The sequence below is a fragment of the Elaeis guineensis genome, chromosome 2 (assembly GCF_000442705.2).
Source record: "Elaeis guineensis isolate ETL-2024a chromosome 2, EG11, whole genome shotgun sequence".
Lineage (NCBI taxonomy): Eukaryota > Viridiplantae > Streptophyta > Magnoliopsida > Arecales > Arecaceae > Elaeis > Elaeis guineensis.
This window is the reverse complement of record NC_025994.2, coordinates 17,063,810-17,087,594: the sequence shown is the minus strand read 5'-3', so window position 1 is coordinate 17,087,594 and position 23,785 is coordinate 17,063,810. Positions and strand designations below refer to the sequence as shown.

General features: G+C 37.2%; 1 protein-coding gene across 1 annotated transcript; it reads right to left on the bottom strand.

The window, feature by feature from the left end:
• Nucleotides 1-721: 721 nt before the first annotated feature.
• On the bottom strand, nucleotides 722-16,066 carry LOC105059404 (ornithine aminotransferase, mitochondrial). The gene is made up of 10 exons (XM_010942686.4): nucleotides 15,788-16,066; nucleotides 13,486-13,594; nucleotides 12,991-13,221; nucleotides 8,992-9,151; nucleotides 8,824-8,879; nucleotides 5,592-5,744; nucleotides 5,226-5,323; nucleotides 4,831-4,911; nucleotides 2,072-2,305; nucleotides 722-1,102 (listed from the first exon to the last, which is right to left on the bottom strand). The coding sequence occupies exons 1-10, from the start codon at nucleotides 15,925-15,927 to the stop codon at nucleotides 940-942; spliced, it is 1,425 nt and encodes a 474-aa protein (XP_010940988.1). The 5' UTR covers nucleotides 15,928-16,066; the 3' UTR covers nucleotides 722-939.
• Nucleotides 16,067-23,785: the final 7,719 nt, after the last annotated feature.

Below are 23,785 nucleotides of genomic sequence, written 5' to 3'. Positions count from 1 at the left end.
CAAGCACGAATTTAAATCTTGTTTTTAATAGACAGGTGAAAATAGAGTTTGGTGCCTACCAATTGATTGGTTCAAATTAGAATCTCTTGGACCCAGCATAATGGCCAGCCTTTGAGAAAGCCAGGTGGTCATTCCTGCCAAGACTACTCTCAATCAATATTATCCTCAACATGAGAAAGGCATAAAATGAATTTCCAAAGGGAAATATGGTCCAAAAAAAGATAGCATGCCTAGACCATTGGGTTAATGGCCCTGTCGCAACATTGGTTGAGGAGCAGAAGCTGTTTCATCGAGCAGCAGGCTTGGACACTGGAAAAAACCAAGACCAAAAATGTCTGGAAATCCATTCACTTGGCAACGGTGGACCTTGAAAATACAATAACAGATGGCATCATAAGATCACTAGGATGCCAAACTTATTATATTGTTGATGAGTGAGGAGTCAATTCTCTCGTAGTCATCAATCAGAGACTATCAGAATATAGATTTGGTGACAATTCCTTCTCCAGAAAACAAATGCAGCTATATGGTACTCTGATTGAGAGATATAGGCCATGTTCAAAATGACAGGTGAATTGTTATTGCTGTCAGTCTTGATGCTCCCATTGTTTTCAGATGATATAGAGAGGTCCATAACTCTAGTATCAAGACAATACGTTTTTAAAATAGAGTGAAAAAAAATGATGAACCTCTCTGACAAGGCTTAAGCAAATTTCTCAACTTGGCTAAAGTAAAAGAGGTGGAGTAAATTAATAGACTGCAATTACAAGGGATAAAATTCCGCTAGCGAATGGAATGATGAAAATGGTGGAGCTATCAAAGTATTATTCAACTATTTTTCAGCTCACATAAGGTGAAAACTGGGATAGAATGTTTATAACATTCGACTTGTCCATTTCTCTTTGTTCTCTCTCTCTCAAAAACAAAAAAAAAATGAAGTTAGTTGTCCATATTGGTGGTGTCGTACATTCGCCGCCCACATCTGTCACATGCTTGCTCATCTGGTGGGCTTTCTAGTTTAGGCTTCTGCATCTGCATCTTTGGTAAATCAATCTCAAACACATCATTCAAAGCCTTTGATGCTTCGCTGAGCTCCTCCAAACTGGAAAAAAAGATCAAAGATAGATGAAAGATAAATAAAATGCTGAACTTCAGAATGTCGGAGAAACTTAGCCTTGCAGAACAGAGATGGTTCTTGTCATCAAGAAGTAGTGCATTTATAAATTTAGCATGATCTCTTTTTCATAATACAACTGGATAGTTCTAGAAATTAGAATTAAAAAGCCTCACAAAGTTCAGCACCATTGTCAACCGTCAACTAAGTAGTGATTTTTTTTTTTAAAGATGAGGGGCATAAAGGAAAAGAAAAGAAAAATGGCAGATACGAATGAATTCAACAGCAAAAGCATAGGAGGAAAATATGTACTCTGAACAGGGTGATGGTCCAGTAGAAACTCACAAATTATCCAGCATAAAATGAACTCAAGGGTTTGAATCATTCTCGGAAGACAAATATAATGTGTCACTCTGTATACAACATACAGGCATGCCAGATTGACATGCCAAAGAAAATGCAAAACTCCAGGGAAACTCACTTATCGGTAATAGTGGTTAGCAGTTGAATCTGCCCCACCATGACTAATCAGTCTATGATATTAGACCAAATGTAAGTTGATAGCATGTATTCACAATGGTGTTGCTAGTTTGCTGCTCCATTTTCTCACTAAACAAAGATGGACCGCTCACACATGTCAGCAACTGAAAGGATTCATCAGTCAATTCCTCTCCTATCACATTCGTCAAAATGAATATTCAAGATTAAGCACCATTAGAATGTAGGAGAATTCATCAGTTAGAACATAGCCACAGATTCCAAAAGCTTCAAAAGAAAACAAACAGGATCTAAAGTGTAAAAATCATTAAACCATAGCCGACTGGAGGGTTTAAAATAGAAGGAAGACGTCATAAAGCTGCTACCCATTTGTTAAAAAAAAGTCAGCTGCTCACTAACCATAATTTGGTACTTAAAAATCTTATGGAACTGAAGATAGAAGCTTTGACAGTTGCCTACCTTATGGAAAGCGGAGGAGCTAAACGAATTATAGTGTCATGTGTTGGCTTAGCAAGAATGCCCCTCTCCTTTAACTTAATGCATATATCATAAGCAGAAACAGGAGACAGAACTTTGTTGCTCAGGTCTATTGCATTGAGCAACCCTCTTCCTCGGACCTCTTTAATTATTTGGGGGAACTGGTGTTGGACCTTCTTTAACTGATCCCTGAATTCCTGGCCCATTTTGGCAGCCCTGCAGAAAGATCGGATTCAGTTACAATTTTTTTCCCAAATTCATGTTCACTCAAGCTTGTCAATAAAAATTCTACTGTTGTACACAAAAATTGTATTAACAACACAAGACCTTCCCAACATTTTATAGAACTACAATATAGACTAGGTAAGAGAAACTCATTCCACAAGTTGTATTAGTAGTTCCAACCTTTTACAAGTTCTAGAGTATGCAGAATATTTTGCATGATTCATAAAAAAATTCATAATAAGAATAATAATGCTGAGGAAATATGGTGATTCACTATATATAGTCAAATCTACCAGTATTAAAGGAGTTCTGCAGTTTATATCTTAGAACTAAATAACCAACAGCACAGTTCTAGGTATTCGGCAGAAGCCAATCTAGAGGCCCTACTAGTGTTATAACTTGGCGTATTTAAAATGACGACAAAAAGTAAAGACACCGCGCCCCCCACAAAACAAAACCCCAACCTACCAATCTAAATAGGGGTTGATTTTTTATTTATTATTTATTTATTTTTGGGGTGGGGGTGGAGGGTCTCTTATCATCCTATCCTCACCTCTGAAAATGAAAATGTGGTTTATCGACAACCATAGAGGATATTTTGGCCAACTACTGATCTAATTGGCAGACCATGAGGCTCTTCATTCTCTTTTTCTTCCTATGCTTTTTCTGACCTTAAGAGAATCCTCTTTCACTGGCTGCCCCCTTCTATTATATTAAAAGTTGTTCTCTAAGGGACTGCATAATACTGAACATGTAGTTTCACAAAATTTGTCCCTTCAGGGGCTGCTCTTCACTTTACTTCAAGGCAAGATGCCCAAGGATGTTGTTCCTAACACAACATTAGAGAAACTTTTAGATTGATTTGACTTCCACCTTCTTATGCATTTGCTGTCCCTTGATTTTGTGAGTAAACTAGCATAACTACTTGCTGATTCCCCTCAACTTTCTGGATTCCTTTTTACAACATTTTGCACAATGTACCTGGAATTCATTGTTTGTATCCTGTGGTATGAACATTTTTCTTCAAGCTACAGCGAGGACTATGAATGCATGTGGCTACAGGTTGCTTGAGGACAAAAAAAAAGTTCATCTATCCCACCCAATCAAATATCGAGAGTTGTTCACGAGTAACACTGTGTAAAAAGGGCTTTTGTGAACATTCATGCGGATTCCACCTAAATTGGGATTTGATGTTTCTCTTGATATGATTTATGAATCTAAGGTTAACTAATGAATCTACAAAAATTGTTTTCTTTTTAATTTTATTTTTGGATTGAAACTTCACCTGGAAGAGATGAATTGAGCACTACTCCAGTAGTCACACCTGTTGCTAAATGATGGATGTTCTGGGTTCAAAACTTAGGAGGTGTGTCCTCCAAGTGCTTGGACCTAGGTCAATCCAGCAGGTGGCTCTTTCCTCCCTTCCCTTAAAAAGGAAACAATCTCCAACATAAAATTAACCAGCCTACATGTTTTGGATTAATGGCCATCCAAAGCACAACATGCTGAAATGTGTATGCGCCGATCTCTGCCCATTTTGGATGAACTGTTCTGTGAACTTCTTAGCACACTTAGGGCCTGTTTGGCCAAGCTTTTGGAGAGAAAGAAGCTGCTTATTTTTCAAAAAAAAATTTATTTTGAAAAAACAAGATGTTTGGCCAAGCCAAGCTTATTTTAAAAAATAATCTGCTTCTAAGTGGTAGTAGAAGCAGTTTTTCTACTGCAAGGAGGAAGCAGAAAATTGGAGCTTCTTCTTGGAAGCAGAAGCAGATAATTAATTTTTTTAAGACAAAAATATCTTTACTCAAAATTATTATTTACCATAACTACCCCTATTTATTTTCATCTAACCCTCCCATTATTTACCATAGATACATGCCCTTTTTAATAATTTGACAGTTAAAAGCATTTTTTTTGAAAGATTTGCCAAATACAAACTGCTTCTTAAATACTGATAAAAATGCTTATCAAATGATTTTGCCAAACACAAACTACTTCTCTCTCGCAACACTTCTTCTGAAACTCCATTTGAAAAGAAGTGATTTCAAAATAAGCTGATTTTCACAGCTTGGCCAAACAGGCCCTTAATCATGTAAATACTTTATGAGAAAAAATTCAATGGCACAAATTATTTATCAAACGAAAACAGAAACAAAATTACTGATGCATCTCATTAGCTGGCATGCTGAACACAGTTTAAGAAGTCACAACATACATAGTAAAGGAAGAAGGAAGGAACATGCATCAGATTTTTATACAATGTTGTGTACAGAGAAAATTTGAACTGCAATTTTCCAGGTTCTTGATTTTCCCAGAGACATTGTAAAGATTAAATATATCTTAGATAATATAACTGGCAATCAAAACAAGAATATCTTTTCAGCAGCCCAGAAGAATGCATACCAAATATTTTGTTCTTTCCTTAAAATGACAATGTTCTGTAAATAAGAATATTCATAATTAAGACACATCACAAAAATGCACAATGCTGAGACTCATTTAAGCAAATACAGTACCTCTCAATTAGTCCTTCATCTTTGATTACTTCAAGTGCAGCAATTGCCACCGCACTAGCCAAAGGATTCCCGCCAAATGTGCTGCCAAAATTTAAACATAAGAAATATAAGCTCTAGCAATATTTCATAATAAATTAACAGAGAAATAGGCCATAATGATGCAAAGTATATTTTTTAGGTAGATGAGTAGATCATCCAAGAGATGAACGACAATCAAGGAAACTGTTGCAGTAAGTGTGATGGCAACATTCACTTATTAGAATTTCATTATTCCGTTGTTTTTCCCACAAGGGTTTGACAATCCATAATTCACAATTAGGATTGAGTTGGAAAAAGGGTGGAGAATGGATATAGTGTAACTCGTGGAAATAGGTAAGAGCTATAAGAGTGGTTACCTTCCATGTTCTCCTGGCCTGATACATAGCATGACATCCTTGTCAGAAAGAACTGCACTAACAGGTATCACTCCAGCACCTAAAGCTTTGCCAAGGATCTGGTTATACATGAATAACTGATGTTAAAAACTGATGCAATGTGATGGGGTGAGCTTTCAAATGGCAGCCAAGATAACTATGGATATTCTTGAGATAGAAAAGAGGCATGTGATCATATCAGAAAACTGGCAGGTGCTTTCTGACATAAACAGAAACAAAGAACCCATGCTCAGATGCATTTTTATGTGTTCGTATCACCACAGCAAAGTAATGGATTTTCAGCCTGGAATATAGACAGGTGATCATAAACTACAGACAAGAACCTACCACAACATCAGGTCGAACATCTTCCCAATCACATGCCAGCAGCTTTCCAGTGCGGGCTATGCCAGTTTGAATTTCATCAGCAATCATCAGAATGTTGTGTCTAGAGCATAGTTCTCTGACAGCTTTCAAATAACCATTTGGTGGTATTATAACCTGGGAGAGGTGAAAAGAAAGTTGATAGAAAAATAATTGAACAATGCATGACATTAATAATCATGAAAGAGAAACAGAAGAAGAGCCTTGGCTAGAAACGATGCTTCCTAAATATTAATAAAGATCTGTTTTGAAATGCAATCAAAGACATCCATGTACTGTTGCAGTTTATGACAGTCCAAATTAAGACTTGAGAGCTCAAAACGAAGCATCATCCTTTTAACTATGAATTCAACCTAGATGAGTAAAAGGTGTCCACTTATTTTGTAGGAAGTGGCTTGCAGTAGTATCCATAAGGTCAACTATAAAAGATTTGAAACTTTTCGTGCGTTAGCACAAAAAGGAGAAAGTTTCTTAGAAGTTCCCGGAAGGAAAACTAGAATTTGAACAAATCTGGGAAAGCTAAAAATAAGTTGCATAAACTGGGGGAAAAAATATCATGGGTCCAGTATACTGGTGATCTCAGAACTTGAAAACTAAATGATTCAATAGCTAGTCATGAAACCATTTTAGAATCCAAAATTCAGTGTGATACATGGAAGCTAATAAAATCAACAAATAGATCTGCAAGGGTTAAGTTGATAAGACCAAAATAGTAAAATAATGGAAATAAAAAAGCAAGATCACCCATGAAGGCAAAATTGCCCTCACCAAACAAAGACCTATAGGAACCAAGATTTGAAAAACTGATCATACTGCGATAGATACAGCCCTCTCTGATGGTATGTACCATGATGTATTGCCCTATATCAGCGAATCAAAAGCAGATACAAAGGCATATTATACCGAAACATAACTGCTATGCCCATATATCACAGTATTTCAAACATTGGTTGGAACCAAAAATTGAAAATTGATGCAGCCTGAAGGATTCAAACACTAGAAGGCTAATTAGATAACAGAAATGAATCATCTAAATCATCTGATGGTGCACTGTACTGGATATTACCATAAGCAAGTTGAGTTGAAAAGGAATCATAAAGTTCTGAGGGTATTTCTCATGTCATCAAAACTTTCTGACAAGTATCCTGCCAGTTTCCATGGTCTGACATCAGCCAGATATTGGCCTGCACCCAAGTTGAAAAGAAGTACGACTAAACTGATGGCTAGCTTTTAGTCACCCAATCCTTTTGGCAACCAGATTGCCATCATAATAAGCACATAACAGCCATATACCTTAGAGTTGCAAACTTGTTTCAATCTCAATTTTCTTTTGCTTTATTGTCTAGTTCTAGTCATGCTCTTGAGGTCCCACAGATTCCTATTAAAATAACAGCTCCAGAATATTATAAATATCTATGCACACTCCTAGTCCTTGGTAGCAATCAATAATATATTGCTTTGAGTTCTCGTTTTTTTGCATGGCCTGATATTGTGTGAGAAACCCACGATGCAACACTGCAGAGTCAAGAGGAGGAGCTTGGTAGAATGTCGGGCAGCTCCACTCGAGGCCCCCTTCAGACCAAAGTTGCACCATCAAAGGTTCAACAGGGATGCAATGTCGGGCAGCTCCAGCCAACAACCGATTAAGACCAGAGTTGCAGCACCAAGGTTCAAGAAGGGAGGTGCAACACCTTTAGCTATCCTTTGGTTTTTCTTGAAAACCTAAAATGCCTCTTTTTTGATTATTTCTTTCACATCCTTCACTTAGTTTGCTTTCATTTTACTGCACTGCTCTTGACATACATTTGGATAAGGGATCCTACCCCTTAGATAGCATCAATAATAAAGTGAAGAGATAATCTAAAGAAAAAATCATTTATTTAACAAAAAAAATGATGGTGAATTTCCAAGAAAACAATGAATGGATTTGTTTTGTGAAAAAGACATCTTGCTAAATTATTATTCCATATTGCACATACATGAGTTGCAAGCATAATGCCCTCCGAAACTCACTAGCTCCATTATTTTGCTATGTACGCTCCCATACCAAATCTCCTAGGGACTAAAAATAAGCACTACAAAAGATTGAAAGTTCAACCACCCACCACATCTTCAATAATAGATGATAACTCAAACTCATGTTCTAGCCCAAATTGTAATAAACTCTTCTCACTTCCTATGTCATTACACTTGGTTTATTGGCACGAACCCTGGTGCTCTAGTAGCTCTATTGTAGTTGACCATGCTAAAGGTCTTGCATAATAGATCACTAGGAAATCTCTCTCAATACTTCTTATGACCTTACAAATGAATCTTGAGGTTTCATGCTCTCCATAGACATAGAAAGAAGCACAGAGGACAGATCTGCTTCCCTAGGCGGGGGCACCCCGGCTCTATGAATAGCTCCTGTCCCTATCTAGTCCACCAGCCAAGCCCAGTGAACCAGTCGATCCAACTTTGAAGTCAGAGAAAGCCTTCTATTAACAAGTTGGAGTTCGCCTGCAGCTTTCTATTTGTCTAAGTCGAACGAAGCCGTTGCAACCACCTTTAATTCGTCATAACATCCAAGGCATTAATCTTCATCTACTATAAGTTAGAGCATTAGTCTTCATCTACTATAAGTTAGATAAAACGCACCCTTAAGTTAGCCAACTATAGAGTACCCAACCATGCACCTACACAACTAGCCACTGAACATTTGCCCCCTAGATTTCTTAATATTATCAAACTCACCATCTTATCTACTCACATCAAGCATGTTGCTTTGATGTACAGAAAGGTATATGCTGTTATGCCACTGAGTTGCCAATTGCAACAGTTAAGATTCCTCTACACCACTGATCCCATGGCACAAACTTGAGTTTGTCTCACAAAGCCAAAGTTTGAACACAAGACAATCAAAACCTGTGTATGTTTATACATCTAGTAAGTGATGATGTTGTGTAGGGACTGTGGGATGAACTAAATACATTAAGAATACGGAGTTATCCAGTACACCATCACAACTATTTTTGAGAAAAAGTTCAAAACATTAATCTCTCTTTAATTGTTTTAAATGACTTTTAAAGACAGGCACACAAACTTTGTTATCCAAGCAAGCCCTACTAACACCAGTGAGTTTCTCATAATTCAACAAGTTTTTGATACATCATAGATGAACTGAAACAAAATGCAACAACTTCTCAAGCATACTTACTCCTGCTTCCCCTTGAATGGGTTCAAATAAAAATCCGCATACTCGATCACCATGGTCTGCAATTTAAACAATTTTGTGGAATCATGTATAAAGAATATGGCAAATACAAGAATAACTGAACTAATATACTTGCTGTTGGTTTTTAATGTGGGAATCCAACTTACAGACCTTTAAAGATTTTCTCGAGTGCATCAACATCGCCAAAATCAACTTTGAGATGACCTGGAACCAAGGGACCGAAACCACGAGTAGCATCATTATCACAGCTCATAGATATTACACCCAAGGTCCGACCATGAAAACATCCACAACAAGACACAATTATAGCCTGAAAAGTTATCCTCTTTTTGTCAGCCAGCCGTTTTTAAGGAATGAAATCGATGTAGTTGCTGGAAATGCTATTGCTTTTAACTAAGTGGAACTCACAAGAAATTTTGCTCAAGTATATCTTCTCAAATATGTTCAGCACAAATGATTTTCCATGTACACTTTGCATGATAAGAAGCAGTAAATATCTAATGAATGTACCTATTACCAAACTATTAGGTTAATGTTCTAGAGAATAATCATACATGTCACTGCGTATATATATATATATTCCATAATGAATAAATTTCAACATGTGTTCTAGAATGAATTGAATAGACTAGATTATCCTACAAAGTTTACTTTACTCAATCCAGACCAAGGTCCACAATCTCGATACCAGATTTCGTACTATTACATTACTGTTTTGGTACTGTATGGATTGATACAATATGGTATCACCTTGCATTGAGACAGCTCTCCAGCTATTTTTCTCACTTTTTATCTCAATACATCTTGGTATGGGTTGGTACATAACCCTATATGTGTTGGTACAAGGCCTACACCAACCTGAATGATTTCTGGCTTTCCGCATTGGTTCCAATCCGATACAATACGGTATACCCTATACTGGGTGGTTTAGGGCAGTACAATAATCCTTGATCTAAATACCTTTTATCAATCAGTAAAAAGTAGATTGGGATTTATGCAATGAATGTGAGTTCTAGAAGGGAAGGACCTCATAATTTTCAAGTCTTTTTCAGCCATTTAAAGTCACTTGTCAGTATTATGCATGGAACAGTTAGTTCATCAATTACAAAATGATGGTAAGGAATCACAGGACCCTTTGCTAGTGAAAAAGACCAGGTAGATGGTAATATGAGTGCTGAAAATAGATTAAGAAAAATTAAGAAGTTCAACTCACTCTGCAGCTCTAGAAAAATTAGGAAACATATGATAGCTTTTGACTAGGGGTAACCTCCAACATGGTATGCTGTATCGGTCAGTATTGGCTCACACTAGGCATACCATATTGCACAGGTACCATATGTGGTATAAGAAGCATACTGAGTGCCGGTACACTGAACCAATCCCTATACAGGGCATATCGATACTATACCAAGATGTTATTGTAGGGGGTTTGGAATCAAGATGGCGAACATTTCTCCAACCAAATACAAAATTAGCAAAATTTGGTTGGGGTAATCAGTTTTAGGTCATAAACATTTAGATAGCCAACTTTTTTACTAAACCAAGAGACTTTTGACTTGGATCAATCTATTTAATAATCAGGTTGGGTCAACGTAACTTGAAACTAACCCATAAATAACTTGAAATTGACCAATTTGCCTACTTGACTTATTGACCCATTTAAAACCAACCTCTAACTAGAAACCATTTTTTCCCATTTTACTAAATTTGGTTTCTTTTAGAATTCTAGTAGGGATAAGGACTCAGTTCAGTCATCCAAATAAGAACTTCTGGAATCTAGATACTTCACTCTTCCCTTTTCCCTTCTCCCCTCTAGGAGAGATATGAAACCCAAGTTGATCCTCACTCCTCTTCCAATTATTCTCTTCCCCTTTTCCCTTCTCCTGATTGGATGCCGGGATTGTTATCTGCATCCAAACTAAACCGGCTTTAGAAATGGATGTGGTCAAAATATATCTGACCTGCTTTTGCCCCTATTTGTCATGTTTTCTTTTGTCCATTAGTCAAATAGTTCTTTTGATTTTTTTTTTTTTAAGAAAAAAACATTTTTTTCTTCATCTATGAATAAGTTGGCATCCAACAAATCCCTTAATCCCCTCTTGGATGGTCTTTCCTCAAAGAAAGGGTCAGTATTAGCTAACAGCATAACCATGTCCACACCAGGTGAATCATTTCAAATCAAGTTACGCCTATAGGATAAACAGGTTAACTGTGTCACTTTGGAGACACCAGGCACCTATTTATCGAATGTTATACTCACTGGGTCACCTTATCTATTTAAAAGAATAGGTTGTGTTTGGGTTTTTCATTTCTGATGTGTTTATTAAATGAGTTGGGTTTAGGTTCAGGTTGAAAGTTTACTCACAATACCTATGCCCAACATGGCATGAACGTAATCTCTTTCCATCCATATTCTTGGCAATGTCTTATATAAGTCATTCAATCCAATACTTCAGGTAAAATAAAAGTCTGAATGCAACAGAAGAAATAGCAGGAGACAAACATAGAGGTCATCCATTCAGCTAAATTATATAGTTACTCTAATGTGCATGAAAATATCATCACAAAAATCAAGCTGTAACATGAAAATGGAGACATAAATTTCAGATGTAAGAAAATTGTGAACAAGTCCAGATAAATAAAGGCCTACATTAGTTAAGATCTCTCCATGTCTGCCATGTCCCATTCAAAATTTTTTTTTAATCTCTCGATCTCATTGCTAGCTCTGTTATTATATCTTCCTCATCAACTTCATAATTAATAAGACGTAAGGATGTCATTCTGATGTATCTTCATATATTTCATGTTTTGTTAACTGCAGGGAAGCATGGATACTTAAAATCTATGACCCTAGATGTCTAAATTCATTAGGTACTTCTTGTATACATGTCTTATATTGTGAAAGCCCATGTTGGCCTTGTGTTTGTCCTACATTGATTGTGTGCTAGGGCGATTTGAGTTCTTATATAGGGCCGGCTTAGTAAACCAAATAGTACCTTCTAGCTAGCTTTTTAGGGGAGGTCTTGGGTCATTACAAATGGTATTAGCATGAACTTGGCCCATGACCCATGTGGACTAGGGCACACTGCAAATGGATCCTTTCAAGGTAGACCATGGGCTGATCATGGAGTTTGTGGTTAGATTTAGAACCTTCACCCAGTGAACATAAGTGCTTAAATGTGAGGACTATGTAAAAGCCCATGCAGGTGTGTGCTAGCCCTACATCATAGCATGCTGGGTAGACCTTGGGCATTTGTTTGGGGCCAAAGAACCCAAATGATACCTTCTAGCTAGCCTTTTAGTTTTAGGTGAGGTCATGGTCATTACATATACTTGTGTAAGTATCCCTTTTTCAAAATTTAAAAGAAACACTCCCGATACATCCCATACACACTTGAAATACCTCCCTATTACCTCCAAAAATGAGGGATGTTCTTTTTAATATTAACCTTCTAATGATAAGTGGTCAAATTTGTAGTTTATGATGTTAAATATTAAAATATAAGTATGGATTGGGGTCTATGAATTTGAATGATGACTAATTGATGAGCTTGTAAAAGTTGATGATGTCGTATAAATTATGCACTATGTTATTTTGATAGCCTACTAGATCTTATGAATGCTTTTTTAACAAACATAAGTATACATATTTGTCTATATATCTATGTATGCATGTGTAAATATTATACACACACATCTATATGTATGTGTGCGTGCGTGCATGTGTATGTATACGTATGTATGTACGTACGTACATATGTGTGTGTGTGTGTGCGCGCGCATGTGTTATATGTATGCATGTATGTGTGTGTGTGCGTGTGTTATATGTATGCATGTATGTGTGTATGCACCCACATATATGTTGGTGTATTGAAGACGCATTGTATCCTAGTTTTCAAGGTTCGCCCTATTGATATAGCCATATCATGTGGCATCTGTGACTTAGCTTGATAGCTTAATTATCTCTAATTGAATAATTTCGCATTTCCATATTGAATTCCTGCACTTTTGCCACCTTGGATCTGAAAGTTTAATAATGATATCAAGTTATCAACATCCTGACATGAGATGTAGGTTGTATGAATGCCCTACAACCAAAACACAGACTTGAGGAAAAGCTAAACTCACTAGTTTGTTTAATTGCATTACCTCATCCTTGGGTATTAACTTCTTCATATAACCCCATTTACGTGCCAACTTCAGAGCAGTTTCCACACCTTCAGCTCCAGTATTCATTGGCAGCATCATGTCATAACCAAACATGCGTGTGAGGTACTCTGCAAAGATTGGAAACTTATCATTGTAGAAGGCCCTAGAGCTAAGAGTAAGCCTTTCTGCCTGTTCAATCAACGCTTTCATGACTTTTGGATGACAATGTCCCTGAAAAGCAAAGCCAGGGAGGGGGGGGGCGGGGGGAGGGGCAAATGAGTTTTTGGAATAGAAATCAAATAGGCTGCTTGCACATCTCCAAAGATGAAAATCAATTTCAGAACAACAATCAATATTGTCAAGACATAAACATGTTTTCATTGAGAAAATTACTTTTAAGCTCGATGTGTAGGAAGATTAATTTGCTCACAGATTCAAAGTTTTGAATATTGGTTAGTAGAAGCACATAAAATGGGTTTTCGCAAGACTATAGACCTGATTGACTGCAGAGTAAGCAGATAGGAAATCAATATACTTGTTGCCTTCAGGGTCCCATACACAAGCTCCCTTCCCTTGAGAAAATACCATAGGAATTGGATGATAACTGCAGATTAATCACAGAATAACTCAGAGTAGTGTCAAAGATTAACAATTGTCAACAATGAATCAATGCAAGGGTGACAATATCATGAGTGCTAAATGCACAATTATGACTAAGAAAATCATCAAAAACTAATAAAATTCCACTAATAAAGTGAACAAGGCATGCTTGACTCACTGAAGCTGGTCCAGACCATAGATTTTTTTTGTCATAAATTGAAAAGCAGTGATACAGTCAAGAACCAAATATCAGATTGAAGAGATACAACATTAAACTAAATATTCTATTATTTAGTTGGACAAGAATTACATAAAAACAGCTAAAAGTGGATAAATTGGACAATATATTGATCACAAACTATGAGATAATAATGTATTTATCAACGACAGATGTTAAGGTAGCAAATCAGAAATAATAATAACTAGGTAATGGGAGTATGCAGCATTCAACAGTTTTCAGAGATTGCTCTATAGTAGCTACTGGTAAAGACCCTACCGCAAAAAGTTGATTATGATTTCACTTTCTTTACACGATAACCCTAAGTGACAATTTTTACACATTCTGGTGGCAATAGCTCAATCAGTCAATCACCCAGTTTCTGGCTAGCAAACATTGTTTTAGTTTAAAACAATTTTCTCCTGGAACCTGCTTATGTGGATCATTTAAAGATAGTAAATAGATCTGTCAATTATAAAAAATCATTTTTCTGGTTTAATACACATAAAAATTCAGGATCAACAAGAAAATTAAGGATTTTCCATATTTGTGCATGCGTACCTTGTTGCATCAGTGTTTCATCCTTCATGGTAACATGATCAGATTAAATGTCAGATTATGGCTTCAGTGAGTAACGTAACACATTGGGTGAATGATGGATTAATGTGGATTTATATGATCATAAAATATTCTGGTTATCTAAAGGTCCAAAAGTTTTGTAAAAATTTAAGCATTTCAATGAAACCGGACATAGTCCACAGTATAAATATGTGCGCTTTTGTTTATTTAACTCAGTTTTGGATGGCTTTATTTGGTTTTAGATGATTTTAACTCCCACGTTAGATGTGCTTCAGATGAAATGAATTAAAAGAATCAGAAAACACGGTAAAACTTGGTTTATTCCTCTGTTTTGGGCTCACATACTACATTTACCTTAAATCCCATGCCTGATGCCAGCTACATTTCATTTGTATTATGGATCCAGTATCACCTCTTAAGCTAAGAAGTTTATACCTAGTTATTAAATGATGCCGACCTTTGTGGGCTGATGTCAATTTGGTGCATGGAAACTTCAAGCAAGAAGGGGAAGGTTATAGATCCAAAAGGCTACCTGGAAAAAATCTACTTGGTTACACAAAACAACTTGTACAATCCAGGAGCAACTCTTGAATGTGATTCTATACCCAGAAATTCTGAATAATGAAGTAGGCAAGGCTTGATATATGGTGCCAAAAAGCCATCTCTAAAGTATATGATGCGAAACTCCACAAAATGGTGGTTAAGCAAAAATTCGAACTTTAGTTAGGACTCTTCCATCTATACCAAGATATCAATCGCAAAATGCACCTCTAAACTACTATTAAAGAACCACGAGCAGACTCTTAGGCAATTTTTAAAGCTAAGGCACCAATAACATCAACAGGTAGTACTGTTGTATACAAGAGCGTAGCTTTGATATATCACTGGTTTATACAACCACCACAAACTACAGCAGCAGATCCAATCAAGCCCAAAAATTCAAGTTTACTCAGCAAAAAGCCAAACAACAAAGAAAGAATAGCACCAATTCTTATCGTATCAAAAATTAGCATCAGCTCAAAATCAACATCACTAACTCTTAAAGCCATGGCGACCCCGCAATTCAATCAGCAAACCATCGCGCACCAACAAGCCCAGTCAAAACCATCGATAAACCCATAAACAAAACACACAAACATTAACAAAGATTCCTGATGAATATCTAAACACAAACAAACATTTCTTCCAGCTTAAAAAGCAAGATTGACCGAATCAACGAAACCATATAATAAATTAAAAAAAAACTGCGATTCAAAACGAATAACAATTAAATCCCACAAGATTCCATAACAGTAAATCTATAAATAACAGAGAATCGAAGCAAGGAAAGCATCAAAGCAAGGCCACAAGAATCTGGGATCTAAGAAGGGGAGTGGGGTGGGGTACAGCAACATAGCTTACTTATGAGCGCTATGCTGGTGTTCCATCCTCATCAGTTCCTCGGAAGAGGAGGGAGCGGATTTGTGGGGAAGGGCGCACATGCTCCTCGCCCCAATCGCTCTTCTCATAATCCATTGCAACGGTCTCTTGGTCGCACTCATTGGATCCGCTGCTCTTCTTCTCCAAACACAAAGAAAACCCCTTTAGAGATGCCTGATCAGGGAAAGGGAAAGAAATTTGGAAATATATACGGATGCCAGGGGGTTTCTCGGAGATGTTGTGCCGAGTCTCTCTCTTTCTTATTTAGATGTTTCCCATCTTGTAATTTGGTAAGATTGGGTCCCTTTTGTTCTTGATTCAGTTCGGGCTTTTAGCTTTCTTTCCTGTGGGGTTGGGTTTGGTCTGTCGGGACTTTCGGCAAACACGCGACGTGGGCCCGGGGGGAGGTGGGTTTGGTTATTCTCTGCGAGCCGTTCACGGGGGAACAGCTGCTGGGAGAAACGTTGCGTGCGGCCATTGGACCAGCGCTTGCACGACGATGAAGATTGTCCTTGAATTCTTTAAGGAACGTAGGCGGGTTCGGTGCCATGAGGAGGGTAGATGGAGGCTTTCTTTGCTCTTTTGCCTGTTTAGCATGTCTTGGGTTTCGGCGACGCACGGAGGATGAAGTAAATTAGTGCGACGCAAGTGGAGTGGAAGTGGAAGGCGTCACATGGACGGCTGGGAAAAATATGCAGGCCGTGTTTTGTTTTTTTCTTTGATAAAATAGATGTATTAGATTAGATTACACGTGAATAAATATATTTAAAAAATTTAAAAATAAAATATTATAAAATTAAAAAGAATGATTCTTGCTGAATATTTATAATGTTGTTTCTAAATGATTAACCACGCAAGAGACTATCCGGACATTATTGACTTCTCCATAAATATACGAGACACCCAAAAGAGTTAACAAGTGCATCATTCTTCAACAATCCTCATAATAATGGATGAAAACTATCATTATTGTTGCAGTGATATCATGAATACCTCAGATTCACAGCTCTATGAGCTATGATTATGTTGCAAAGAGGCATATTGTGAAGAGCTGAGTTATATATATGCTGTGAAGAGCTGAGTCATATGCATGTTGTGAAGAGCTACTTTCATATGAGCTGAGCTGATCCTGATATAAGCTGAGCGGATCTTGATATGAGCTCCTCTATGCTGAAACGAGGTATCCTGAGAATCTATGCTGATATGAACTGAGGCTAAAAGTAATAAATATCCTCACGTAGAGAGCACATGAAGATTAAAATCTCTTCTGATTGACAACCTATGCGATTAATAAGTGAGACCTTCATCTGTCATGAGGTGACACCACTCATTCAACAAAGTCAAAAGATTAAGCATGATCTTCGAGGTTATTCAAAAGGGCCATTCAAATCTCCCACTCAATATGCTACTAGTAACGATCTCCTCACTTCATGAGAGTAATTAAGGGCCGAATTATCTCACCCAGTTTGACATGTCCAATGATTCGACAATCTCGAGATCGTGCGATCTCATAGCTAACAATCCAACTGTCCGGCATCCTTCTATATAAACAACTAGAGCTCTGAAGACCCAGGTAAGTTCAATCAAATCTCCCTCAAAGAATCCGTTGCTGCTCTTTTGTTTCCTACTTTTTTGATTTGAACGTCGGAGGATCCTCTCGGAGCCATAATCTCTGGTTTGGGACTTGTTTTGCATATCACTCTAGCACCAGTGTCCCTGCACGATGATCAGGTGTCCTCATTCGATCTTGATCGATTTCAACAGTAATAGATAGAGGAAGGGCCTATATTCGCATTCATGGCTCCAAGACGGACATCTTCCTGACTTTCTAATGCTGCCACTCTCCGACAAACAGCCAGCCAAGCTGACAATCAAGTTGAACCGCTAGAGTCAGAAATTCTTTCGTCGATTCAATCGATCGTCCCTCCATCGGTTCAATCGATCCAGCAGACAGCAGTCACGATCGATTAATTCGATCAGCTCTTCCAGCAAGTTCAATATTTGGCGACCACAATTCAAGCGGTCCAAATCTTTCTCGCATTCTTTCAGATGCTGTCATAGCCTCCCCAGGTTGTACCTGCACCCCTTATAGCGGTACATCATACAATTTCCTCGGTGGTGCTGTCTGTATCTTCCGCAGTGACGCCCCTGCAGAATCTTGCTTTGACTGCGACTCCACAGCCACCACCTCAACCAGAGCTACAGGCGCATTCTCGAAGTTTGGAGAAAAGGTTGACTCATCAAAGTTGCCTTAGGGCCCAGTAGCTGGTCAGGCGGTGATCTCCAAGCCCATAGTCAGGCCATGACTTAATCCCCAGACGTCGATCTCCTCTACGCTTCGAGGATGGTACTGTCCATGAAGTTGATTTTGAAAGATGATTTTAGGAGTTCGACCAGCAATTGGGTCAGAAAATAGAAAAGATCCTCAACAATAATGGCTCCTCGGTGCTGCCCTACGAAGGGTATAACGGCCAGCCATCCTTCATCTCAAGGATTGTGTAGGAACCACTCTCCCTGCACTTCAAACTGCCTCAGCTGGAGGTCTATGACAGGACCATCGATCCCATCGATCATATGGAGACCTTCAAAGCAGCCATACTCCTTCAGGGAGCATTGGATACAATCTTTTATCGAGCGTTCTCTCCAACCCTAAGGGGACCGTTCGACAGTGATACTCGAGTTTGAGGTCGACGTCTATCCATTTCTTTGAAAACTTATGCCGGTCTTTTATCAATCATTTTATCAGCAGCTAATGAGAGCAGAAGCGATTCGACTACCTCCATACTATCAAGCAAAAAGAGAGCGAGTTAATCGATTCTTTTATGAATAGATTCAACATGATGACTCTGAAGGTTCAAAATCTAGACCAGTCGACCGCGATGGCCATAATGATGAGCAGTCTACTAAAGAACGATTTGAAAAAGTCATTAATTAAGACTTATCTTTGGGATCTTTCAGATATACTTATCTGTGCGGAGAAGTATGCCCACATTGAAGAGGCCTTTGTCGAAGATACTTCTGTCGGTTCAGTCGCAGTGGGACCTAGTAAGGAGCGCCATCTAAGATGAGAGGAGAAAAGATGCTAGCGCTCCCAGTCCCCGCCCTCGAGGTAGAATAATGGGGGTCGAAATCTGTTGAAAAATATATTCTAAAGTCAATCGTCAGTCTATTGACGGTTATACTATTTGATGTAATTATATATGAATTATTAATAAAATATTTATTTAATAATTTTTATCATAAGCTTGTACATCTTCTATATCGAATGTTTGTGTTATGATGAAAGTCCTTAGAACTATTTTAAATCGATAAAGGAGGATTTATCGTTTAGTTCTTAAATGAGTTCGCAACCAAATGATATGCTATTACTAGGATGAAAGACATATTAAGTGTAGGTCGTTGTATACCATATATCGTTGGTCGTCCTCTTAACCAAGGAGTGTGAAGATGCTGGTATGACATACAGGTGAAATGTAGGAGGATATTTTACTGAACGTGACCAACTTCGGAGCACTCTGCTGTCAAGAGTCACTTCAAAGGGATATGGGTATAAGTGTCCCTCCAACCTGAGATCACCATGGTGATTTGCAAGCAACTTACTGTGCTTTGGTACCGGACTACCTGAATTTCTAATTCAGGATCGAAAAGTTTCTGAACATAGTCAAGTACTTGTGAAGTCGATGCATGAGTCAAGATAGAATTTACCACTCTAAGAGATTGGAGAGAATGCTATATGTTTCAATTTAGTAAGATCTTGACTAGGACAATCTTTGTGAGAAGTCATAGGATTTATTAGGTTGAGATACATAATGGATGTACTATTAAGAGTTGACAGTTTAAACTCTAAGTTATCCTAGCATCAAGGGTCAAAGGGATAAATTATATGATAACTATATCCAAATAGGTTCTTGAGTGTTGCTTTGCATACATTCGGTCTATCCGGACATTGGGCACCATTGCTAGATGGTTACTCTGATTGGTACAGGAATTAGATCCTGTGCTACCGACTTAGGTTCGAACCTATGGGATCACATACATTAAAAGTTTCTCTTCGATCATATATTTAATCTGAAGAGTTTCAGTGGATGGAGACTCTAGTGAAGAGTCTCACTGGATCGAAACTCTGGTGAAGAGTCCCACTAGATGGAGACTCTACTGGAGAGTCCCACTGGACGGGGACTCTAGAGAAGAGTCCCACTAGACTTGGACTCTATCATTAATGAAGGATTAATTAATGATTAGATTACTAATTAGTTTAATTTAATTAAGTATTAAAATTTCGATCAAGTTTGATTGAATTGGATTCAATCAGATCAAGTCTGATTAGGTTATGAGATGACCTAATCGGTAAGAAAAAAATAATCTTGATTTGATCAGATCTATGGCTCAATTAATTTATTGATTTGATCAAATTTAATTAAGATTGTAGGAGCCTACTTAGATTATATTTATTATATTTTATTTGGATCTAATTGAATTGGATTTGAAAGAAATCCAATTGGTTAAACCCTAGAGTCTCAAATGAGTGGGACTCTCTCCTTTGAGCCACCCAAATTGTCTCATACCTTTTCTCACTGTAAAAAATTAATTTGTATGTAAGAAAATTAAAAAATTATTTTTTTTTGTCATCCATTAAGGATAGAAATTGGTTGGTTTTGATTTGAATTCAAAATGATTTAAATTTCAATTTAAAACCTTATTCATATCCTTCCACATGTTGGCTATTTTTGAAGGGGCTTATTGTGTGCGAGAAAAGGAAGTCTTTCTGATAGTTTTTCATATCTAATTTTTTTTGGTAAGTCCCTCTTTAAGTCAGATAAGGGTGAGAAAAAGTTGGAGTCAAATTAAAATTCAAAATGGTTTGAATTGCAACAAACTCCAGCCCTTATCCTATCTTATCTAGTTTGTGCGACAACCATAAAAAGGCCCCAATTTTGTGTGCCAAACTAAGAGAGCTTTTCACCGTGAGATACCAGAGAGAAAGAAGGTGAAAAATAAAGAAGGTGAAAAATACTTCTTTGGGGCATAAGGTTTGGATGGGTTTCCTTCTTCTTTGGCATGAACAAAAGGGGAGATCGATCTCCTCTCAGGTGAGCGACCTAGAACTGTTCTAAGATTTTGGATGAGAGAAAAATCAAAGAGAAGAGAGTCTTCATCAGATTTTTCTTCACCATCTAACATCTTCTCTGATTCATCTTCGATATCAAAAAGGTTTGAGACGATCCAAGGAAGAGATCAAATCAGATTTGCCATCAGAAGTTGACTGTGCGAGTTAGCACTCCCGCAGAAGGTTGATCGGTTCGAAGATTTCGTGTGGACCATCCATAGAGACTGGATGCTTGTGTGGCTGTGAGTGATCAGAGAGAACTTTTAGATCTATATTCTCAATTATGAAGATCGACTATCCATGCTCAGATATTGAGTTTGAAATCCTAGAAGTGGTAGATTAGATCTATCACTAATTACTGTTCTTGTTCAAACACTTGTAATATTAGATTCAGATTTTTATGCATATAAATTCATGTTATAAATCTATTTATAGAAATTTTAAGATCAAATCTTATATATATATTTATAGATTAAATAATTTAATCTAATATTTTTTTAAAAAATTTTTGAAATGCATGCATGAAACCCCTGCTCGATCTTTCAGTGGTATCAGAGCCAGGTTGCTTATAATATGAATTTATTCTTGCATATAATCTGATTTTAATTATTAGATTAGATCTAAATAATTAATTTAGTATCTGAGTAATGTAGTAATCTGATTGGATAGATCCTCATAGTCATCCGGTCATAGGAGAAATTAAGATATCACAACTCTATTTGCCCATTAGATGGGATCTCCTATGGCGTGTAAGGGTGCTGCGCGATCTTTTTCATGATGATGAATAATGAAAAAAATTTTAAAATTTTATTTTAGATCTGAAATAATGTATATTAGATCTAAAATTAGTGTTTTAATCATTAGACAATTGATTGTGAAAATATTTTATAAAATTAAAAACTATTTTCAAACACGAATCCGAATCCATGTTAGTCCAAAACTTAATTGAGAATTAAGCGATCTAGATTTGAGAATAAAAAATCTAAGGCATTAGTTTTATAATTCATGGGTTAATAGGTTAGCTCGAGTCAAGTCCATTTAACTGGATTAGACTTAGGGTTAAAAATCATTGATAATGGACCATGTTAGTAATTGATCAAATCTAATTAAAAGTTAATTCTGATTGGATCAATTTTTTCTCTTGATCTATTTCAATAGTTATAGTTGGTCAAGTTTATATCTTTGATTAGACCAATATGGACTTTGATCGTAGCTCTGTGGTCGAATCCAAGTCTATAAGTTGGTCAAATTGAAAATGACTAACCAGTTGGTGTCCAAGGTAAGTATGGCAGCTTTGATCGGTGGTCATTAATTGAAAGCTATTCGCATAGATTGAATCTATGTCGAGTTAATGGCATATTCCTCCCATCGATCTTACTTACCTAACCAACATGGTGAATCATATTTTGATTAGATCACTTAATGATTGGGGTTGACTCATGTTAACTAGAAAATCAGTATGACTGATTTAGATGTCCCTAGTTTAACTTGTCTTAAGTCCTCTTTATGACTTGGTGAAGTCAGTGGGAGGATTCATGACTGGTTGGCTGGATCTGCTTATGCCTGATCTTTTTTAATCTGACTTGATAAAGTTAGTGGGAGGATTAAGATTAACTGATCAAGTTTCTTCTCATCTCTCAATTCAACCAATTAAATGCTTCAAAATTATTAGGTCCCTAAAATTAAATAGTTATGGTGATAACTAGATCATAGCCTCCCATTAAGTTGGATGATAATGAGTCCAACAGTTTAGATGATCATTGAAAGCGCCACATGCCTGGTGCTCATCTGGCTGTCAGAATTATCATTCATAATATGTGAATTTAGTTGTCTTTTTGATGATGGTCAGATTGGTCGAGCCATACTTGGGCCTGATTACTCATTTGTTAGATGTACTAAATTCTGACATATTAATGATTGGACCTAACCAGAACTTTCAGTGGAGGTGCCACACATCTGCTGAAGAGGTGGCTGGGATAAAATTAAAATACTATAAATTATTTGATGAAATAATTGATTAAGAACCTACCCATGTGTGCACAAGGGTTGGTCGAACCACACTTGGGCCTATGTGCAGTCCATGTGAATTCTAGTACCTACTAAGGAATTAGTGTAATTCCTTAAATTGAAGGTAGAGGCTATCAATTCGAATAAAATAGTGAGAAAACTTTTAGACTAAAAATCATATCTTTAGGCTTAATCAATTCATATACTAATTAGGTTTTGATTTTTCTTTTACAGTTATGATCACCATCTTGTCGCTCCGATCACTATTAGATAGTGATAAATTGATGGGACTAAATTTCGATAGCTGATATCGAAAGTTCAAAATAGTCTTGAAGCACGAACGGATCTTATATGTATTGACATATCTGACACCCGAGGAGCCAGCTCCCAATGCGCATAGCACGATCAAAGATACTTATCAGAAGTGACTCAACGATCGAACTACAGTTTGCTGCATTATGCTGGTGGCAATGAATGATGAGTTTAGCTGTCGTTTCGAGAATGCTCAGCTACAGAACATATTACAAATGTTGAACGAGTCTTTTGGCACACCCGATGATATTGAGAGGCACAAGACTAGTTATGCTATCTTCAATACTCGAATGAGGAAAGGAGCATCAGTCACCGATCATGTACTGTACATGATCGAAATGATTGAGCATTTAAGCAAGCTTGACTTTCCTCTGCATGAGTAGTTGGAAAAAGATACCATTCTGAACTCTCTGCCCTAGTCCTACCCCCCTTTTCTTACTCATTTTCGAATGATAAAGCCTGCGATCAATTACCATGATTTGCTGGGATTACTGCAGAATTTTAAGAAGGATCACCAGCTCTAAAAGGAGTCGGTGAATGTAATGGGAGGGTTT